This window comes from Gasterosteus aculeatus, chromosome 10 (genome assembly GCF_964276395.1).
Source record: "Gasterosteus aculeatus chromosome 10, fGasAcu3.hap1.1, whole genome shotgun sequence".
NCBI lineage: Eukaryota > Metazoa > Chordata > Actinopteri > Perciformes > Gasterosteidae > Gasterosteus > Gasterosteus aculeatus.
Window position 1 is genome coordinate 7,504,410 of NC_135697.1, and position 22,853 is coordinate 7,527,262.

A 22,853-nucleotide genomic window follows, 5' to 3' on the forward strand; every position below is an offset into this window, starting at 1 on the left:
GCACTCTTGTCCATGTTGAAGATTAGTTCTCTTTATTTAGACGTTGCTGCAGACACAGGTGTCTCTAATAACGCTAACGATGGCTCCAGCGTGCACAATGCCAAACTTTTTATGTAATGTGCTGTCAGTTATGACAGTCATGTTTCTGATTAATCATTTTGTATGAGTATACAAAGCAATGAACACCCTGTAAATGTTCACTGGGGTCACATGCCATTCAGTTAGTTTATGTATACTATATTAATCCCCATTTAATGTTACCATGGTAAGAAATGTTCAATATTGATTAACAGTTTCCTTGTATGATTGAATTTTACTCAAATGATTTTGTGCTACATGAACTAGAAATATAGATTTCAGATCAGTTAAAATGATCAACAAAAACGGAAGACAAACAATTGTTGGAGGATGCTGTAGTTCTATTTATGGTGCAGATTATTGCTTGATAATTCAAATCTTCCTCACCGGCCTCTCATCCGGCGCAGGGCATCTGTCGCACGCGAAACAGATCATCCAGGATGATTTCATTCGATTTAATTGGGAATCAAGAAAACCGCTTAGAGAAGCAGTGAGTGGAAAAACTGGGCCAAACCACTGGATGGATGATGGACGGCTTATATCTCTGGGATGATTCATCAGTTTCCAATTTAGGCCAATGGCACGGACATCTGGTCCCAATAAAAGTAAAATGTCCAGTAAAATGTCAAATCACAGACTGCTGTTCCTGGTAAACAAACATTATCTAGCGTTTTTCACTGGTTACATTTGATAAATGCTCAGATTCATCTAGAATGTATACGCTTAATGACTTATTTACCGCCAACATTCCTTCCATCCCACTCGCGGTGTGAGAACGGCTTCTTTCGCCACCAACAAATGTCCAACATACTTTTGTATTAATGAAGTGGTCATTTTGTGTTAGTGGATTTCATAAGTCTTATTTTAGCTCATATGTCCAACAAACCGTATGTTCAGTCAAACACTGAAGGTCGGCATCTTTAAAGTAGTTCCCAATTTGGATTTTTGACTTTCTTTGCTCCGTGGCTGAAAAAAAAAGAAATAAATTAAAGCAGCATAACATTTTGTGCTCCGCTTCTAGTATTTTTCAATACATTCTCACTGAAGCCACAGGACTTCAACGGCGTGTGTGACGGAGGCAGAGGCTAAAGCCTTTAATACCTCCGGAAGGACAGCACATTCTCACAGTCAACAGGACGCAGCTAATACAGCTCAACGGGATACAGCTAGCAAAGACATATCCTAAAACATTAGCAGACTCCCAAGACTAACCGTTTAGAATCTGATGTCCAGAAAAATGTCACCTAGTTTTCTGCTTATAAATCCCATATTGTTAACAGTCCAACAGAAACCAGAGGAAATCCTCCTACAGACATCGAAACAGTAAACACAATAACCCCATCTGAAAAGGTCTAGAGGACACTGATGCTCTCTGGTGGCTACTTGCGTCATTGACCGTATCCCAGCAGTGGAGTGATGCAACTTGAAATTGTAAAGAAATACAACAGCGTGTATTGTTAACACCGACTTTATTTATAACAACGGGGTGGGGGAACAGCTCTACTGGGGTGGCTGCTGCTGGTCTGGCATGCTCCTGATGATGTCAGAATCGCCTGAAGAGCAAAGAAAAGTCAGATCAAAAACATGTACAATGGAAAGACAATCAACAAGATCCTCTGCATAAAATAGCTCATTTTCCATAATATCATACTAATACATGTTAACACTGACCGTTAAAAGTAAATAATTTACTGAGCATCTATGAAAGGTCGGCAGAACAGCAGCAGTTCAACTTGCCACTGATCTTAAAATTGGACCACATTCATGAATATGTCCAACGGTGCCAAATGGACCAAAGAGATCATAAAGACATAGCGTTTTATCAAACATCAGCTAACCCAAAACATTCGTACGGTTGATGGAGTATTTTGCTGCGTTATTTGTTGCCCTGAATTAAGATTATTTGTAAATACATTGACAAATTGGTTGCACCCACAGAATTGATATTGTCTCTATTAATAGATCACAGATCTGGCTACTACCCTTATCAATGGTCAAACACAAGAAATCCTGCAATCAAATAGTTCCACATTAAAAGATACTAAAACACATAAATACATGATAAACAGATTAAAATAATCTGACCTCCCTGTATCTTGAATAGATTTACTGAGTGCCAGTGCATATAGGTCAACGTGAAATGCAGTGTTGTGGTTAAAAACTGGTGTTTGATGGGCCAGTATGTAAGTTTAGTCAAACCGACTTGCTCAGAGGCCATTAAACCTGCGTGTTAAGAGTAGGTACTCACCAGGGTCAATGATGGCCAGTGTGCACACCCTGAAGTATTTGCCGCAGGCTGTGCCGAGCTCAATGTTGTTTCCACTGTAGTGATGGACACCAGTCTTGGCCAGCATGGCATAGTACTCAACCTCAGATTTCCTGAACAGGACATACACAGAAGAAAAATGTGAGTCAAAGCAGATATAATACCTATATACATTCAGAACATTCAGAAATCATTGGCACAATGATCGGTTTTAACATGTAGTGCAACTTTACACCCACACGTGAATGCAGTGTGGTAATAAATCGTTGATGCCAGATGCGTTTTCAACCATATGGAACCATTGGTCACATAACACCAGTGTTACTACCTAACAGCCAACAGATACATTTGTTTACCTTAATATAACACATATAACGTATTGATCAGTCGTTTACCTGAGGGCTGGGCAGTTGTTAGCCAGGATGACCAGCTTGGCTTTTCCCTGACGGATCATCTTCTGGGACTGTTTGTAGCCCAGGACGTATTTTCCACTCTTCATCACCAGCTGGAGACGGGAGTTAATGGACTCCAAGGACTTTTTCTGAACAGACAATGCACAAACCTCAAGTTAGTGACAGCTCTATGGCCAACTTACGTATCAAGCATGAACCGTTTGATTCAGGGCGGTGTTCACCCACAACCGAACAGTGCGAATACTACAAGCACCATTTAACTAACGATCACACGGAGGTCAGCGTGTGTGTTGCGTATTTGACGTACAATTTGCAGGAAATGTTGACAACAAAATGACGAAATCGTTAGCCTAAACGTTAGCAGGCTAGCATTAGCTACACTGCCGAGCTGATAACCTTTCAGTATTACGGCGACAGGCGTTCATCGACGGAGAGATGGGTCGACGGGTTGACTATCGACACATGCTTTCATACATTTACAGTCGAATTCAACAAAAAATACACGCACATCGGGTCTCAGCAATGCGTTAACATGGAAGCTACAATGCTAGCTAGCGGGCCCTGACAGAAACACGTCTCCACGTGAAGGCTGCCGCTAGCACAGCGCGTGCACCGCGGAACGGGCCGACGCCACTCACCGTTTTCTTTGCGGCCACCATTTTTGCGGGTTAGTCCTGACCGGCCAACCTGCGGTCGAGAGGGGAGAAGGAGAATACTTTCGTTAATGTCTGGATGCTAGAAAGATGTTAAATTGAACAAATCGCGGGTCATTTTAATCAGAAAACCCAGAGCTCTTCTTACAGTGAGTTAACTCCAATATGGCCTCGGAGAGAAAGGAAGTCCCATGGTGCATTGCGCTGCTATCTGTCCGTGGGCCTGCGCAGACGAGTACTGCGCACGTGCGCAGTCTACTCGCTGCAGATGGTTTACACAACTTGAAGTATTTGACAATAACGAATCAACACATATTCACATACAATTGTATAATTATACTTTATATACACCCCTTTATTCAATGCATCAATTTTACACACAAAATATATGGCTACTCACACAATATACATTGCCCTGCTGATTAGAATACAAGTACACGTATAGGCTTAAACTAGTTTACAACATTCAAATGCTGTGGTCATGCATCAAAACCAAACCAACCACACAATAACACACTATAACGGGGCAATTCTGATGCCAATGCTTGTTGTATTGCAACAGTTCGGATCATCTCAATATTTTCCCAGTAGATTAACTCAGCATTAAGCTTTTTCCGAAAAGTACACAGGGAGCCTAATTAATAGCTGTTGCGAGGCCAGAGGTTCCCTTTCCCCGCCCCAAGAGGTGGCGGCTAAACGCGGACTGAATAATGTATTTTTGTCCCTGCGCCAGCCTCCTAGAAACAGCCTAAGTTACAGTACACAACGGAAAGCCACACTTCACCTGCGTGCACAACTGTTTAGTTACTTGTTGCCACAAAACAAATAGCTGCACGCTATTTCTCGGAGGAAGACTCGTGATGCGCAATTCCTGAAGGAATTTAACTACCATTGTGCATTTTTGTTCCCCATCCAGGGGACCATCTACAGGTATAGCGTGAAGGTTTATCTCCATTAACAGTGACGATATCTGTGCACGACGTCATCAGCGCAGCTGCAAACCTCTCCTCAACCCCGCAACTCCCGAGTCAACCATTGCTGTGTGTGCAGGGAGCAGGATGGGATGCTCCGGCAGCTCCCAAACTTCAGCGGTGGATACGACCCGACCCGGTGCGAAGCCCGAGGAGAGCAACGGCGCCAGCACAACAGGTGATCTACACGCACGCAGTGTGTGTCTGTGAGACGCGAGGGGACGCATGTAGGTGTTACATACTCAGCTACAGGAAGCGTGTTTTAAGCGTCCCAACACAGAATATTACATTAATAACTGAACCCCTGCTCTCAAAATAATACTGTGTTGTCAGGGGCTTCACTTTTGAGATGTTAGTGGTGTTACATATCTCTAAATAGCTATTTTGTATTATGAAAGAACTTCAATTGTGCATGGATTATTATTGAACTAAAATGTGTTAATACGAGCCCTTTACTTTAATTTCCATTGATGATCAAATATAGTCTTGCAAAATGTAATAGGTTATAATGGCGTCATCAGTTTATCGGCATTTCCAACTAGGGTAATATCATTTAGAACTTTATAAGAATTTCCAGTAATCTGCCTTTTTGTACATAGTGTTTATTAACTTAACTATGTTGTTTTTAGCCATATTTAAAATATGTGTTTGTCAAACTGCATTGTGTCTGTGCTGTTTGTGTCACTTGTGTGAACTGTGCTACTGCCTCTTGGCCAGGTCATCATTGTAAATGAGAATTGGTTCTCAATAGATTTTACCTGGTTAAATAAAGGTCAAATAAATAAAAATAGACTAATACAGCAGTGAACACTTCTGATAAGGAGTTCAAGTCTACATGCAAACAATCACCAATCTATCTCTGAGGGCACTGTATCTAATGTCTGTATTTTTGGAGAACAAGAGCTCCACAGTGACAGGAGGGGAAAGTGTATTGTCATTATTTAACAGTGGCTTCTGGCTCTGTCCTCCCTGAGAGACACAGTGGCATGGAAGCAGATTTGGTGACTGTCTACGGTTTCAATGGTAAAAGGAGAATCCACCTGGGACACTTTGTTGTAGTGGCTCAGAGATGGTTGTACACATTTCACGATAAAACAGCAACACTGGATCCTGTGTTGGCATTCGGCAGTGTGAAGGGAGACTACGATCTTAATTTACATTCCAAGGCTGTCAAATGTGTATATTGGCTAAATCTGTGTTGTTTGCAGTTCTGCCCGCTTAGCCGTCATTTGACAGAACTCCAAGACAAAGAAAGTGAAAAACTGGTAAAAGATTCACTAAGTTGCATCACCTCTGAGCAAGTGCCTTTTGCGCTCGTTCTCTCTTTCTATTCCTTAAAAAAGCTATTACATTCCAATATGATGAAAGTATGGAGACACATGCGTGCATGCTCATATAACCGAGTATCTTGAAATACTTCATGTATGACAGTGCTATTTGGAAATATTTTATATAGCAAAAATAAAATACCCTACCTAAGTGTATCTAGCCTAATTTCCTGCAGCTGGCCCTGACCTCTGACCTCCCTGAAAGAGAGTGTCCGAGTTACTCTCAATAAAGTGTATATGTAAAATGTCATCATCACTGTTAACTGATAATGGCGGTTTTACTTGCAGGTTCCTTTTCCAGGTTTATCACCTGAGGTATGTTGAAAAGTGATGTATTAATCGTCTTAGAGGTCAGAGGGAAATCTATCAGGGTGCCGTCTTGTTTTTGCATGAGGCTCATTTCCTTCACCTAATGCTACTTTTCATACCCCAAAGACATAGATGACGTCTATTAATCAAAGGTTGATTTATTTAAACATTTATAGAACACAATCTCCTTTTAAGGAAAGTATTGTGACAGATGTCATGAGAAATGGAAAAGGAAAGGGTATCTTACTTATACCAACATAGACGATAGACAGCCCAGACTTCTACGATCCATGCAAATATACTCCCAATGCAAATCCATTAAACAAAAAGATGCTTGCACAGTATCAAGCACATAGCAACCTGTCCACATAGCTGTGAACTGCCCAGTGTGAGGCTGACTGTGTTAATTAACAACAATCCATGTAATGATTAACCCTTTTTGCACCAGTGGAGGTCGATTTATTCCATATTTACTTCCTTCCCAATGGCCTGTGGCATGGTGCCAAAACATAATTTATTATTTACCCAGTAAATAAAAGGGGGGAGTAGTTGACCGTGTAGAATTATGTTTCTCAAATAAGTGTACACACTGTGGTTTTGGTTTGTTGGGAGCTTTGCATGGTCAACAGCCAGTGATTGGAGTTTAATTCTAGGATTTTAGGAGACTTTATATCACATACAGGAGTGGAGAGATGCCAGGAAACAAGAGAAAGAGGTGCAGCAAAGGATTTGGGCCAGGGACACTTAGGATTTAGCGTGTAACCTAATAGCCAGAGCAATATCATTCGGGAGACATATCACCCCAGAAAAAACTACTGCTCGTCCCTTAACTCAGGTATCATGTGCCTTAAAGTGTTACAAGCCCCTGTGTTTCATGCAAATGTCATCATGCTTCTCATCTTCAACAGTTTTGCCTTCTCAATCCATATCAGCGGCATGAACCCAACAATATGGGTCATAAGTCATGCACTTGACTGCATTCAACGTAGTCCGTACATTTGTACTGGTTTTATATTTAATACATAGGTTTTACTTTATAATCAGTCTGTTTGAATCGTGCTTCTTGTTAATGTGTATGTTCCCGACAGGGGCGGCCAATGAAAATGGCAACATAGCCGAGGACAGCGAAACTATTCCTGACCAAACCCCTGCCGCCGCCGGCGATGCAAAACCTGCAGATGAACCTGTTGCAGCTGCAGCATCTGCAGATGACCCTGCTGAAGCTCTATCCGCAGAGGAGGCGCCTCCGCCTGCTGCAGCCAGTCCGCCTGAAGAGGCCGCAGCACCTGCCGAAGCAGCAGCACCTGCCGAAGCAGCGGCAGCCGAAAGCCCCTCGGAGCCGGCAGCTGCAGCTCCTGAGGAAGGTGGGTCGGAGTCAAGAAACATCACTGGGACACGTCAGTCGTTTCCCTTTTGTTAACCATCATGGGGAAATGTTTGTGCTGTCAAAAGACTGCAGCTGCAGAACAACATACTCAACTTTGGCTATAGGCTGTTACTTGGCTTTAATTCTTCTGTAGCATCCTTCAGTGACCTTCCCCACTTTATCTCAGCAAAACCAAACCTCTCAGTGTTGTGGAGGTGAGAAGGTTCAAGCTGTGCGTCTCTATTCATCACTGTGTGTCACACATCAACTGGCTTTCTAGGATGGGGAACAGTTGCAAAAAAAGATCAAAGCTTTAACTGCTTAGTAAAAGATTGAAACACTGATTTTAGAGCATTTTTCTTATCATAATGTTCCTCTGTGAGACTGGTCATTGGATGCTGTTCACACAATAAGTATAAAACAATAGCCACAGTGTTCTTGTGTCGCACTGATGGGAGGATAACTAATGTACAACTTTTATTGATGACCAGCAGAAACCTGAGCACCGCTCCCCCTCCTGCAGAGCGACCCGATTAACGTCCGGGTACAAAATGTCTCTTCCGCCCTTCACTAGTCCCAGTGCAACGTGGGTAACCAGGCGGTATCCAACAACACACTGACATGTCTTCTGAAGAACACAGAGCCATTGGAATTTGTTGGATGTCTAATCGGAGTCTGTTGATCTATTACTAATGTCAGTGATGCCTGTTGTCAACGGCTGGAAACCAAAGATTTACTGCTTTAACTAGTAAGCGCAGGATCAGCTCTTCATACTATTCCTTTTCTCATTTGTATGAGTGCACAAGAACAGTGGGAAGGTGTTGAGTTCGCCAGGACAGCGCTGTTGTTAACACTTCGCCCCGAGCTGAATGGTTAATGTTGTTGCGTTTGTAGTCTCTGGGGGAAATAGCGAACCCGTTTCCTTCCACGAGGCTCTGGTAATGAGAGGGAAATGCTCAATTACACATTAGCGACTGTGGCATCACAATCAATATTCAGAATTCCTAGAGAGCTCTTCAGAGGTACATGTAATAATATCTGTGTGACACAGCGCCGCAGGACATCGAGTGCTATCAGTTCACTTATTGCCTCACGATGCAAATGACAAGCAGCTGACAGGTTCATGAGGTCAGCTCTTAAGCCCTTCTTTGTCTAATGCAAAGCGTCTGCCGCTGCATCGCAGGCCAGTGGAGAACGACATATAAGGTGCAGAGCGCGCTCATGCAACGGGAGAAATACAGCACGTTGCATCTTTAGATCACTGCACATTGCCTCACCAAGATGCTGTTTTTCTTTTGTTGTGATGTACCCATCAGTTTTTTCAAATGTGTGTTCGGGTGTGTCTCAGACCTTTTTCATCATCACTTAACTCGGCCCCCCCCCCCCTTTTGATGTCACTTCATCACTTCCAGTTGGGACGGCCCTCATGCAGTTTGTGTGCGCGTTGCCCACATTTTGTTGTCATCGTAGCCGCATTAAGGTGGAAGTGGAGTAGATGGAGAAACTAGAGCACGCCAACACATATAGGACTTCGTTTCACAGCCAGTGGAGAGAGAGAGAGAGAGCGAGAGAGAGACACATAGCAGAGCGGAAGTGGCAGCTCACCCACCTGTGGCTCTATTTGTGCTCAGGGTTGCGTTCTGTGGATTATCCAGAAGTAACAAGGACAGCGATGCTGCGGTTCGAGACGTGTCAATTATCTGGGAACACGCCAGTTCAACCGAACCATTGTGACCGTTTGTTTGTTCACCTGTACAAATCCTTCTCTTCCTTCGCCAACAGAGAAAGTTGCGGCCCCAGCGAGTGATTCGGAGCCCAAAGCAGAGGAGGCACCAGGTGAGCGCCGCTGTCCGTATTCAACACACTCCAACATGATCCATTTAAAGAGAGATCTTCACAAACCAATCGCTTGATTGTTTTCAGCTGCCAGTGAATGAAGTGCAACACGAGCGACCGCGCGGTTGAGTTTGTTGGGATTGCCTTGTTGTTGTTGTATGTGCGAGTGAAAGCACGCGTGGGTGTTGGTGTGTGAAAGACGTCGCCTCGTTGCCAAGATGCAGACCCTGTGATGAGACGCTTCCACTCAGGGTCGCGCAGCCATCGCTGAGCCTTGTTTCCCTCATGACGACGTATGGCTGGAATTTTCTGCTCGCAAACTGTTTATAAATATATACACAGAGTTCTACGGCACTTTGTTTGTTTTCATCATCAGTACGGGATAACTTCAATTATAAACTGTCTCTAAGCGTTTCTATTCATCATCTTATGGATATTTATAATCACAGATTGTCTAAATTCAACACTTTCTTCAACACTCAATTCTAGAGGAAACTAAAGCCAAATTTGATTTAATAAACAATGTTATTTTTTGGGCAGCTGGCTTTGATTTTACGACCATGTTTGTATTGAATATGAAGAGTAGATACTATGAAGATTGTAAAATGAATACAAGGGCACAAACAAGATAAGATTAAATGACGCATTGAAAACTTTGTGTGTGGTTTGTCCCAAATTCTTACTGGAAGACGCTCCGTTTGTTTGAAACAGTCAAAGAATTCAAGCGGCCTCCTTAAAAGTGACATCTTATACATGCACTTTCTTTGATATCTTTAGGCGGGATGAATACGTATGTTGGTGGTATTTTAGGGCGCAATAACCAGTCCGGGATCATAGGTTGTACTGTACTGTTGTTTATTAGTGAGATCTGCACTTTTATAATGTCTTCTCACATTCCTCTGGAGTAAAGCAGAGGTTGACTTGGCCACTGTGACCAGGGAATGTGAGACTACTGGTCATAGATAAACAGTCAACATTCACCATTACATCCTAGTTTGGCCGTTTACGTTTCATCTGGAAATACATGAAGGCTTCCGCTGGTCACGTGACGGTTAGACTACAACTTGTTTGTGATGTGGCCGTCTAGTCAGGCGTCTGAGAGGGGACCGAGGACGGCAACCGCCTCGATTTCCACCAGCCCCCCCTACAAAGAAAAAGATAAAGAAAGAACATGAGGACATGAGAGAGGCATTGTGGGTCACAGGCGATGCTTTGCAATGTTCATGAACCAATATTGATGCCGAAATGTGTGCGTAGCTTATAATTTTCATTAAAAGGAGAGTTTTTGAGCTTTGTCTTATTTGGCTTAAGATGTGTCCAAGCATTGTGAGTTAGTGTTAGCATGCAGACATTCATTAGTTAGCACTTAACACTGTACAACTGAGCTGATGGTGACGTACCAATAGACAGACCTGATTAAAACTATTAAAAGTCAGGGGGTTACTCAATTTATGACAATTCATCCCACGGGGAAAATGAATATCAGGTTTCATAGTGATCCATGAAATAGCGGCCTATATTATTCAATTTCAATTTCCCACTCTGCTCATAGGGAAAAAAGCTGCACAGGAATGATGGAAAAGAGATGGCACAGATAAATGGGCATGCATCTAGTTACCATGACTCTCCACAACACCGAGCGTATTGATGTCCACGATGTGTAAAACACGGCTCTATGTCGGTGTACACGGGCTGATTGTACTTACTCGGGGAAGAGCAGCAACTTGGTAGGCAGCTCTGGCTGGGAACTTACTGCTGAAAACTGAAAACATTTGTATTATAACTAGTTTTAAAACCAGCAGGCAAATCTATAACTCCACATTGAAAGGGATTATTCAATTTATGGGTAAAACATTCAAATTATGCATGCAAGTGGATACAATTTTTTTCCATATATAAAGTATTTGTATTTATATTAAAGTATTTGTAAGACAAATCACAGGTCTCAATAGATTAAAATCTCAAAATGCATTATCGAGTAATCGCATTTTTCAGACACAGCCAAAACCTGGGGGAATTTAAAATGACTTTGTATCACGCGTCTCCTCTCTTCCGGATCAGGGAAAGTTCCCTCGGCTGTGGTTTTAGCGGCAAATCAGAAGAGGGAGGTCGAACAACTCGGAGACTTTACCCCGAGGGTCAATGGCCCTCCCGGCAAAGAACTGCCCGGGGGGCTCGAGTGACACCGCTGTGCCTGCGCGGCGGTGTCCGTTTACAACTCACTGGGCAACGCGGCTTGAATTACACCCGTCTGTTGTGATCCAGGAGGAAATGCCCTGACTGAGCGGCCCGAGGGAGGAGGCCGCACTCATTCAGCAGACGAAGCGCTAAGCGAGCTCGTCCGTCAAGCGTCTGCTTCGCCCGTCATCTTCTGAGCGATGTCGGTGAAACATAAGACGCCGCGTGTATGCGTCGTAGAGCGTGCAGCGGGAATAGTGACGGACTTTCACAGCATTGTTTTTTAATTTGACATAAGGTGGAACACTATTTATACATGCTCATGTTGCACAACGCAATGCACACAATTTGATGTGGGCACCTTAGAAAATTGGCAAACAGCCTGACATCTCGCCATTGGTGTAGATTACAGTGAAGGTCTACCAGTTATTCTGGCTGCATGCACAGGAAGATGTAGCACGTCCATCAATAAAGACAATTTGCGACTATTTAGATGAGTTTAAATTTCTCACACCAAGCAAAATAGACATTCAGACTAGAGGATCCTGTGCAGGCTGCACGCCTGCTCACATGCCGCCTTGAATTCACTTCCATTCCCTTATAAAGCAGCCTCCTCAAGGACAACCCCTCTTTCACAAGAACGCACTTTACAGAGATGAAATTGGGATAAGCAGGAACAAGCCAGTGCCCTATTTGATCATATCAAGCGAAAATCAGCCCCACGGTAAACAATGACTCATGTGCAAGTGGCTGTGACCGCACCACAGCAGCGATGGAATAAAAATAGGCTGCTTTTATAGGGGACAGATGTAACCTCCGCGCCGACAATGTCAGTTCAAGGCTGCTCCTGTGTGGTGGCTCTTAGATATTTGAATATTAAGAATTATTATCAATTTCACTTTCTACTTTCTAGCATGAAATTTCAAGCACAAAAGGAGTATTTCCTCACATGTTTTGTAGACGTCATTGACGCCGTTGAAGTCGTTGATGTCAGCGAGCAGAACAGTCGTCTTCACCACTGAAACCACCAAGAGTTGGACAGTTTGTTATGTTTGAACATCCAAATCATGTGAAAACAAATGAGCTGCAGCCGAGTCGCTGAACAGCCTGACATCTCACCGTTGGTGTAGTCACAGCCAGCAGCTTTCAGGATCTCCCCCATATTGACCAGAGCCTGAGGGATAACAGACCTTCCTTTATATGTGGTTCAGATTGAATAGCATTCAGGTGAGACCTGGGAAACAACCCAATGTGGTGTTTTAATAAGTAGCCCGACTTCTTATACATCTCAACGGCAGCGTTTATTTAAGTAACCTTGCTTATCTTTCAGTTACTTATATTGTTTCTTCCTTGGGGAAGAATGTCAGCTTGATATAATCTGTCCCGCCTCACCTGTTTGGCCTGAGCCTTCACCCCACCATCTACCAGCTGACCTGAGGCCACATCCATCCCCAGCTGACCCGAGATGTACATCGTTCTGTCCACAACCACAGATTGGCTGAAGATGAGACACACACAGATATATAGTCAAAACGAAATACATTTTTTAAGGAATGCTATGGGTTAAATAATTTCATTTTGCGTTTCATTGTACGTTCCCACTGTTGTGATCGTATATATATATATATATATATATATATAATATATATATAGTACAGTCACTTTATATCTAATTTCCTTTTTTATGAATGGACAGCATTTAAATGAGTGGCGATATAGAAATGGAGATAATAGAAAATGCACACAAAAAAAAACCTTCTGAAGAAGCCATTTCTGAAACAAAACTGTATCTGCACATTAAACACCCATATTTAATAGACCACACAGCCAAATCATTTTTAGACGATAGAATTCACCATCAGACAAGTGACCTTGAATCGTAGAATTCACGTTCCGTGTGACGTAACCCCGCCCACTGGCAGCCCATTGGCCAAAGGAGGAACACTCCTCACATTGTGCACATAGAATTAAACGACAAATAAATAGCACACACACTGAACTGATGTATTTTTGCCAAACGACGTCTGATTATTTTGGTTGTAATCGGGTAACGATCATTTTAACCACCAACAGTTTTTTTTGCATTTCCGTAGAAATAGAGAAACGTTAAATCCAGATGTGGCGTTTCAGATGAGATTACTCCTCACCTGTATACTCCCTGTCTGACAGGGGCTTTTGAAGTGTAAGGGATTTGTCGACGAATAGACGCCATTTCAAGCCAGCGGTCTGCCTCTGTACTCCGCAGCGATTCTTTCTGCTCTGCGAAAACTTCCTCTTGGACACTTTTTACTTTAACTGGGGGACGTCAAGTCATGCAGGTGAGTTCATTGCCCACCGGAAGGTCCCGCCCCCTGAACAAACTACTGCAATGACCCTCCGAAACGCTCAATGCGCCCCACGTGTCGCTAATTTAAAGATACGCGTAATTCAGTTATTTTGGGGGGGTCGGTTAAAGTCACCTGTAAGGCCCGATGGCAGCCGGCGCGGAGGCGGTGTTGATGATCTTTCTGATGAGTACCGACATGTTTTGCTCACCGCAGACTGGCCCGGAATGGTGGGAGTCCGCTGGGCAACAGCCTGGAGACAAAGTAGGAACAGTTGTCGTAAAGTCTACCGTAATGTCTCCCCAAAAGTTCCTTTTTTGGGAGAAAGCTTTAAAAAAACACAGTGGCGCGCGTGTTAGAAGCGTTACGGTACGACGGGCGCTCATTTGTGGTGTTTCTGCTTCCAAAGTCCGTCTCAGCGGTTCATGTCTCCCTTTTCATAATCTTAAGATAAGAGATAAGATGAAAGGATTCCACCGCAGGCACGGTTAACTACAAGTGATTTTTATTATTTTGTGCACCTGGTCAAAATGAAGTGTTATAAAGAAAAGGTAATACATTAGGTAATTCAAACATTAATGCTTGCATTGCTCTCATCACTTTTTGGGTGGAAATAAGAGAGAAATAAATGAAAACAAAATCATATAGCTATATATCAAAGCGTGATTTCAGATAACTACACATATGTCAGATTCTCCACAATGTCATATTTCAGAAGGGCTTTTTTCAATTGTACAGACAAAGTAGTTTAAGCTAGAAATCCAGCTTCCATTTGAACATTGCTCTCACGTGTGTAACGGTATTGCACTTACATTGCATACACAACTTTAAACATGCATAAAGTAAGCCACATGTATTCGACAAAGGGCAGCAATGGAAAGAAAAACACTTTTAAACCTATTTAATAAATAAATCGTGAACGCTTGTGTGCAAGTTGCCGATGGACTCCAGACTTCATTTTGTCTCCATCAGATACATACGATAGTGTAACAGGTCAAAATGTTGATTGATATGCAGGAAGTCTGTGCTGAACCACCAAGACTGCTTAACAACAAGGGTAAGTAACAGAAACCTCTAGATATATTGTACACGTATTCAAAGCAGAAATTCATTCACCGGAATCAGAATGTGTGGAATCAAATTGTAGAAACTAAACAACCAAGAGGCCAGCATGCTTCTCAACAAGAACCATGAACCATTAAACATCCAAAATAGTGAAATGAAGTCCATCTGACATTGTTTATTTGGAGGTCAACAATATGAGTGAGCTGAGAATCTGATATACGCCCATATCTGTTCTTTGACGGATAAGCACGCCATTAACGACAAGATTGTTGATTTTCCCTTCATTTGGTCAGGAAAAAAAAAAAAGTTGATCGCTGAAATGTTTGGAGTTGAATAGTTTGCAACGAGACAAATGAGCTTGAACAGTAACGATATCTCCATTGCTTCATTAATAACACCCAAAAGTCAGCAATGCAATATCATAACTCATGAAACACAGAAATAAACTGCAGGGAAATTTGATGAGAAAAATACATTTAGAGAAACGTGTCTGCAGCTTCCGCTTTCCTAAAATATACAGAATCCTTAAGACGCTTCAGTCTTTCACCATGACCCAGTGAGTCCCTCTTTGACCACAACCATAAACAGTCCATCGGCTACTTGTTTCGCCTCACTTATGTGATGGCTCCACATATAACGACAACATATTTTAGAAAGTGAATTAATCCAAAGTGCTAAACAATTAAAGAAAACAATTTTGGAATAATTATACATGGTTTTTATAAGACTCCTCTAAAAAAAAAATCATGCAATGTATCGGAATGTGAATCTTTTTTAACTAAAATTAATGAAGTGGATCCTCTTGTCAAGTAAAAGCTCGAAGTTCACAAGGACTATCAAATATGTGATACGGGTGTGTAATGAGGCACCGAGGTGCACGGAGTCCATTTATAGATGTTTAAGAGAAGCAAAAAACATGATTAAATAAATGATGGTTAACGCTAATAAAACAAGTTCTTCTCCACCATGAAGACATGCATGATCCTTTCTTTACCACCAACATGGTTTTCCGTCACCTATCTCCATCCTTGCAGCTTTCCACATTCCACTTCGGACTCATCTCCAAGAGAGGAAATGGATTTACACACCTGACCAGGTTTTATTTAATTTAAGGCATTCTCTACTATCAAAATCATCTTGATTGTCTTTGGTCATGGACAAGCCTCCACGGCTTTTTGTTGCGGGTATTTCCAAACTAGGCCGTATATTATATTTACACTGAAGGGGAAAAGTCTGAGGAAAAAAAAGACCACTCGTTATTGACCACTGTGTTTCCGCGTCTGCTGCCGAGTGTGGGCTCCATGGAGGTGGGGGAGAAGGGGGGACTGTTCTACTCTGAATGAAGGAAGAGCATCTGGACAAAGAGTAGAAACAAGGCAGACGAGTGTAGATTCCAGGAGCCAAAATGGTTGTAGAAGAGGCATCTAACTTCAATAAGAGGCTAGTTAGCAGACAACTAGAACATCAGTGGGATTCTAACAAAGGACTATAAACGGCCATCTTAGTTCCTCTGAGTCAATGGGATGTACGCTCCGTGGCGATGGTGGATTTGGGCCAAGAGGAGCGCAGGAGGCACTCAGAAGTTCTGTTGTCGTCTCTTCTTGGCATCCATGGCATCCAGGATGGGCTGCCTTTTGGCCGTGTAGCGCTGCCTCAGCTCCTCAATCTCCCGCTCCATCATGGGATCCAAGGCAGTCAGACGCAGCTGCAGCTCCTCGAAGTCCAGGTTCTTCAGCTGGGGTACAGCACACAAAGAGTAAGACAGACAAGGAGTCATGTTCAGTGTAAGAGTTGCGGCAGTTTTTTGTGGGGGGGTCGGGGAGGGTAACAACTGGCACTAGTTGTATATATTCCTTCAGGTCAAACCCAATTAATTAGTGCGTACAAACGCATGCTTATAGAAGATGTTACTCACAAAGTCAAAGTCTCCGTCTTGGGGAACCTTCCAGTTGTCGGGGAAGACGTTCTTGGACTGGATGTGGAAGCCGGGTTGCTCCTTCGGCTGGTTGTGGTTGTAGTTCTCCTGCTGTTGTGCCTTGTTGGAGTCCTGCTTGTCAAAATAGTCCATGAAGGACGGACGCATCGGCTGCTGGGAGGTGGCGTGTCCTGTGGAGGAGGGAGAAGATTTCAACTCTTGATCATCTGGTCCCCTTACTTAGTACTTTGTTTTTGTCAAACTCGTACAAATATATTTCGGTCAAGAAAAGTTAATAACATTCAAGTTCTCCTGTTGGCTCACGCCTTCATTTTTCTTTTTTAATTTTTTTGTTTATTTATTTTAAGTTTATGGTTATAGAATATATAACATAGAAGTGCAGATGAGCATCCTTTTTCTCCCTATAACTGAATAAGCATTCCGTGTGTGTGCGCACTCACTCCTCATGGATCCATGGTCTTCCTCCTCATCGTCATCATCATCGCTGTTGATGACCATGGTGCCCAGGTCTGACTCCAGCATGGTGCTGCCGTGTTCGATCATGGTCTGTGCCCCATCACTCATGGTGCTGGTGGCCCGCATGGTTCCTGCCCCCTCTGAGCCCGACTTCACCATCGTGTGGGAGTCCACCTCCGTCTCCTCCTCCTGGAAGACATTCAGTCACATGGCCCCAATACACAGCCGTCAGATCTAGTAGTTGCGTCAACAGAAGCTTCATTGTAAACATCTCAGCTTACGTACAGAGTTGTCGTCCTCCTCCTCCAACTCTCTCTGTTGCTCCTGTTGCCTCTTGGCTTTCATCTCCATGGCCTCAGTGATCAGGTCTCTCAGGATTGTGACCGGCTTGGCTAGGCTGATGAATGGGTGCTGGGTATTCACCAAAAAAAAAAAAAAAAAAGTTGTTTTGTTGCAACTTTTTGGGTTCAATTGCTCTCAGACACTGAACGCATACGGAGCATCCCTGGTCTTCCATTCACCCTTTGCATGTTCTTAGTTACAGCGTAAACACACGTTGTTCTGCTCTTAAAAGTTTACGTGTGTGTGTGTGTGTGTGTGTGTGTGTGTGTGTCCTCCAACCTGTAGGAGCTGCGTGGCGGTCGCTCTCTGCTCCGGATTCTTGACCAGACACTTCTTGACAAAGTCTGTTAAGTCGTCTGACCAGAGCTCCGGCTTCCTGAATGTTGGAGGGGGGTTGGTGGGGATCATGAAGATCGCCTGGGGGGGGGCGGCAAAAGGTTTTTAAATTGTCAGGTGAAATAACTAAAAAAAAGTTCCTTCTTCAAGGCTGACTCGTTGTGTCTTTGCACCAGCTTCTTGAACAAAAAGTGGTCACTCACTCTCATGGGATGGATGTCAGCGTAGGGGGGTTTGCCTTCTGCCATCTCTATGGACGTAATGCCAAGTGACCAGATGTCAGCCACGCAGTTGTAGCCGATCTCCTGGATCACCTCTGGGGCCATCCAGAAGGGGGTACCGATCACAGTGTTTCTCTTTGCCATTGTGTCCTTCAGAGAAAAAACAAACAAAGCTAAAATCACCATTATGAACTTGAAGCTTGACGCTTTCCAATCACTACGAAGGAAGTCACAAACTATACAGCATCTGCTATAATCGTACCGTTAGCTGTCCGGCGACTCCAAAGTCTGCCAGTTTGGCGTGTCCCTCGGTGTTGAGGAGGATGTTTCCTGCCTTGATGTCGCGATGGATCTTGCGCATGAAGTGAAGGTATTCAAGACCCTTCAGCGTTGACTTCAGGATGGTGGCAATCTCATCCTCTGTCAACTAACGTTAGAAGGAAAAGGAGGATTAAGCATGCGTCAATAAAATAAATAAGTCTAACTCGGCTCTTTACAGTGACACACATTGTCAACCACGACATGCTGCTCTTACCAGACAGCTAAATAAGCATAGTCAATTCTTTTAAATGTTATGTCCACATCTACAGCAAATCACTTGATGTGCAATGTATCCTTTCAGCTTTTACTTGCACTACTGTTCAGTGTGGTGAAAATGGGCACTACGGTTTCTTCACTTGATTTTTTAATTCAATATAAATGTTTTGTTACGTCAATGTCTTGGTCAGACTCAGTTAGAATGCGTATTACAAGTAAATTTGTCTGTTAAATATAACGGAGACAAACCACTACGATTTTTGGTTCAGTCATACACACGCAGCACAAATATCTTGGTGAGGACCCACCGTCTTGTTGCGCAGTCTGATGATGTCCGACACAGAGCCGGCGCCACAGTACTCCATGACAATCCACAGGTCAGTGTTCTTGAAGTAGCTGCCATAGTATTTCACTACATACGGACTAAAGGGAAATGCAAAACCGAGTGGTTATCAAAAGAGAAGTAGTTGTTTCGTTTAGAACTGAAAAAAAAACACAGAAGTGTGAAAACGCTTTTAGATGAGTTGTTCAGGCTGCAGCAGCTAACCAATGCTGTTAAACATCCCACTACGAGTAAAGTAAACTATGGAAGCAAATATGATCCTTTGAGGACAATCATTGGGTAGTACATTTGGAGGTTTGGGGACAGCTTACCTGTCACACTGCTGCATGATGGAAATCTCCTTGATGATCTCCTGCAGATCAGACTCCACAGGAACCTGCTTGATGGCCACCACCTGGCCTGACTCCTTATGGATGGCTTTGAACACACTGCCATATGAACTGAAAAGAAACAAGAGTACATTAACAACTATGGCGATTTATAAATTAATGCACCACAGAACAAAAGGAGGTGCATCTTAAAATCTACCGATGGCCTTAAAATAGTTTCAGACGGTTGCGGCACACAAGTGGAAACAAGAGGTTAGTCACGAGAAAGACATTTTACCCTTCACCGAGTTTCTCCAAGACATCAAACACTTCCTCTGGCTGTTTAGTCAAGCTGTCCTCACTCAGCTTTTTCAGCTTGCTGAAAAAAAATGGAGAAAGAAAATCAATGGTAACTTAAGTATAAATGCCTGAATAAAAACCAGTTAAAGTAATGTAAAACACTACAGAACCTTAAATCAACATCATAGTGCCTACCAGCAAATAACATTAAGTAACATAGAATAAGGATTTAATGGGAATACATAATTCAGATACATGAATAACCCAAATGTTTGCATGTGTTTATCTACTTCATTTGTGATCTAGTACAGCATTATGGGGTTGTATAGGATTGATGTGAAACTGTGACACAAGTAATGTATTTGTTACAACTAAAAAATACATGTCCAAATAATAATAATGAAAAAGTGGATAAAACTGCTGACTGAAAGGCCCCAACGACCATTAATATGATACCTTCCATCTTGACAGGCTGGAATGAATGTAAAGCTTTAACACTGGGCTTGTGACTTTGGTCAAGGGTGACCAATAAAACGGTTAATTCCTAACGGGGTGGAAAGTGTGGCAGACAACCGGTAAAGCTAACCGAGGTAGCATCAGCTACGACAGCTACGTTAGCCTTTCGGCTACCTAGTTCGAAAGCACGTTTTAAACCGGTCGGAACTACACAAACCTTTTGGGCGCCGACGTCTCCATGATGTATAACTTCTGATAATAAAAAGTAAATGACTAATTGCGAGTTATGGCAGTGTTGGGGGGCCAATGGTCAAGATGTGAACATTGTCGACCGAGTCGTTGTTGTCAAAAACCGACAGAGGGCCAGCTGAGGGTTTGTCAGTTCGGTTTAAATAAAACATCTCGACAGCGCCCCCTATTGGACCGGAGTTGATCGTGACTTGAGTTTTTTTCTGACCAATCAGAAACCGCTTTGCTGTGGGGTGGATGAAGGTTGTACGCATGCGCTCATGCAGCGGTGTGTGACGTGAAAAAGAGAGGTAAACATTTAGCTTGTTAAAAAGTCGGGCTTTCTTATTGTTATCTTTGCCTTTTGGACTATTTTCATATTTACGATAGTCTTGCACTATTCATACACTAACCTCTTGAAATAATAAATATGCGTTCCCTACTCATAGTGCTTTATACTTATCGCCGGCGTCACACACCATGCTGTCTCTGTGTTAGCATGCTGCAACGACACAGATGCGATTGTGTCAATATTGCTTTTCCTGTCTTTTAGACAAACAGAAATGGATCCACAGAAAGATGCGCCACCGCCCAAACAGCAGCCTATGATCTACATATGTGGAGGTACTGCTACATTAAATCGTCTAACGTCACCGCCGTTTCCATTACTAACAATGCTAAAGTATCATACCCAACGTACTGCGGCTGCTGCTAACGTTACACCTTCGACAGTGCTGCTGCGGCCGTAAATGACTTATGTTCACACATACCACAATATAAGTACACACAGTAGAACAGTAGTACTTTTCGTACTATATAAACGTGTGCTTATGCTTTTTTAAATATTACTTTTCAGTTCTCAGGGACATGGATGAATACAAAATAGTATTTGTTATCTGTACAGACAGCAGGATTTTATTGATCTACTTTATGACAAATTGACACGCTGAAATCCTCATACTAAGTTACATTACAGATTTTTCACAAAATCTAATTCCCCTTGAACAGTTAGGAATCGGCCAATGTAACTAGATCACACATTTTTATGTGTAGTTTATATTTTTGTAAAGAACATAAAGTAACCCTCATTGACCAACCAATACAAACTTAAGTATCAACCAAATTATTGCACGTGTTTCGATTACGATATCTATTTAGAAGTTTACAAAATTGGAAATGATGAATCAGGTGATTTTTTAAAGATGTTTTTACACAAACAGAAATATTAATCAATAAGGATCCCCGAGAGGGTTTGGATGTTGCGTTACATGCATTACATTTATATCACAGATGAACAAGCTATGTAATAGATTTCTAAATTACATCAAACATTGTGGTTACCAAATTTCTTGGCTCTTATCAGCCAATATGTACTATGATCCCGATCTCTAGTCAGCTTGTTACTATTATCTTCTAGGCTTAATATTACATTACATTACAGGTAATTTTGCTGAAGCTTTTATCCAAAGCAACTTACATTGCATTTTTAACCCATGGCTTTTTACATTTTAGCCCGGGGAGCAATTAGGGGTTAGGGGTCTTGCTCAGGGACACTGCGACATGAGTCATGAGAAGCCGGGGATTGACCTGCCAACCTTCTGGTTCCCGGCGGTTAGGATAGGCACACCCTCTCTACTTCATGCGCCACCCTCGTCCCTAATAGAAACAGGATACAGAATATTTCATGTAATATTCTCTTATTATTTGCAGAATGTCACACTGAAAATGAAATTAAGGCCCGTGATCCTATCCGATGCAGAGAATGTGGTTACAGGATCATGTACAAGAAGAGGACAAAGAGACGTATCCTTTAAATGTAATGATCTATGACGACAAAAAGGATTTTCATTACAAATGATATGCATGAATTGGGAACTACACCTGTACATTTCCTTGAGTCGTTGATTTCAGTGGTTGTCTTTGATGCCCGATGAAGACGAGGAAAGCAGCCATTTGGATTTTTTTTTGTGTGTGTACTATTTTTGTAGTGTACGGCCATGTAAATAAATAAATTGAAAACTCCAAATGTTTTGAAGTTCAGGTCTGACTACAGATTTCTGATTTATGGTTAAAACTGGTTGGTTGATTAAAAAACTAATTTTCACTTGTTGTGATTGTGTTTTGATTCCATGATTCATCACTATAAGTTCACCCACATATTCTTAATACCCTCAAGAACACACCAAGTATCAACTTCTATTGATGACATTTATATGGATGGAAGAATATGTACAATGATGGAATAAATGTTTTTAAACAGCCAATTTTTCATTTTTATTATTCATCCGTTCTTCTTACCACCAGTTCAACCAGTGAGTGATTTCTTCTTAACACTACTACTTACATGAAAGGCCTTACATTCCAATGAGAATTATGTTGAAGAGATGAACTTAAATGTATAAGAAATAAGATCTTGGGTTTCTGAGAAATACCTATTTAATATGTTATTAAATACAAGGGAAATAGAGAGTCCTATTTAATATGTTATTAATTATAAGGGAAATAGAGAAAGTCCAAACTGGTTCAGTAAAATCCCCCCAAAAACACTACAGCCCAAGTTATTGTGTTCACATTAATTTCTAATTTTTTTCACAGCAGCCATT

At 42.3% G+C, this 22,853-nt stretch overlaps 5 protein-coding genes across 7 annotated transcripts; 2 read left to right on the forward strand and 3 right to left on the reverse strand.

Annotated features, from left to right (window-relative positions):
• Positions 1–1,530: 1,530 nt before the first annotated feature.
• rpl30 (ribosomal protein L30) lies at positions 1,531–3,674 on the reverse strand. Its single transcript, XM_040188896.2, has 5 exons — positions 3,559–3,674; positions 3,396–3,444; positions 2,740–2,885; positions 2,327–2,457; positions 1,531–1,631 (listed from the first exon to the last, which is right to left on the reverse strand). The coding sequence occupies exons 2-5, from the start codon at positions 3,414–3,416 to the stop codon at positions 1,579–1,581; spliced, it is 351 nt and encodes a 116-aa protein (XP_040044830.1). The 5' UTR covers positions 3,417–3,444; positions 3,559–3,674; the 3' UTR covers positions 1,531–1,578.
• Positions 3,675–4,043: 369 nt separating this feature from the next.
• LOC120826526 (uncharacterized) lies at positions 4,044–9,876 on the forward strand. 2 transcript variants are annotated; one of them, XM_040188895.2, is made up of 5 exons: positions 4,044–4,340; positions 4,461–4,559; positions 7,107–7,382; positions 9,167–9,220; positions 9,308–9,876. In XM_040188895.2, exons 2-5 carry the CDS (start codon positions 4,469–4,471, stop codon positions 9,319–9,321), a joined length of 435 nt encoding a protein of 144 aa, XP_040044829.2. In that variant the 5' UTR covers positions 4,044–4,340; positions 4,461–4,468; the 3' UTR covers positions 9,322–9,876. The 2 variants fall into 2 exon arrangements, with proteins under 2 accessions (XP_040044829.2, XP_077937534.1); XM_078081408.1 differs by having other exon boundaries at positions 4,088–4,559.
• A 182-nt stretch (positions 9,877–10,058) lies between these two features.
• rida (reactive intermediate imine deaminase A) lies at positions 10,059–14,133 on the reverse strand. 2 transcript variants are annotated; one of them, XM_040188893.2, is made up of 6 exons: positions 13,858–14,133; positions 12,791–12,896; positions 12,518–12,572; positions 12,348–12,416; positions 10,927–10,982; positions 10,059–10,364 (listed from the first exon to the last, which is right to left on the reverse strand). In XM_040188893.2, the coding sequence occupies exons 1-6, from the start codon at positions 14,106–14,108 to the stop codon at positions 10,308–10,310; spliced, it is 594 nt and encodes a 197-aa protein (XP_040044827.2). In that variant the 5' UTR covers positions 14,109–14,133; the 3' UTR covers positions 10,059–10,307. The 2 variants fall into 2 exon arrangements, with proteins under 2 accessions (XP_040044827.2, XP_040044828.1); XM_040188894.2 differs by having other exon boundaries at positions 13,546–13,972.
• Positions 14,134–14,210: 77 nt separating this feature from the next.
• On the reverse strand, positions 14,211–20,456 carry stk3 (serine/threonine kinase 3 (STE20 homolog, yeast)). Its single transcript, XM_040188889.2, has 11 exons — positions 20,240–20,456; positions 19,565–19,645; positions 19,270–19,398; positions 18,924–19,038; positions 18,341–18,505; positions 18,061–18,228; positions 17,801–17,938; positions 17,465–17,590; positions 17,164–17,368; positions 16,703–16,893; positions 14,211–16,522 (listed from the first exon to the last, which is right to left on the reverse strand). Exons 1-11 carry the CDS (start codon positions 20,260–20,262, stop codon positions 16,364–16,366), a joined length of 1,500 nt encoding a protein of 499 aa, XP_040044823.2. The 5' UTR covers positions 20,263–20,456; the 3' UTR covers positions 14,211–16,363.
• Positions 20,436–22,514, forward strand: polr2k (RNA polymerase II, I and III subunit K). Its single transcript, XM_040188897.2, has 4 exons — positions 20,436–20,561; positions 20,804–20,874; positions 21,961–22,053; positions 22,162–22,514. The coding sequence occupies exons 2-4, from the start codon at positions 20,814–20,816 to the stop codon at positions 22,182–22,184; spliced, it is 177 nt and encodes a 58-aa protein (XP_040044831.1). The 5' UTR covers positions 20,436–20,561; positions 20,804–20,813; the 3' UTR covers positions 22,185–22,514.
• Positions 22,515–22,853: the final 339 nt, after the last annotated feature.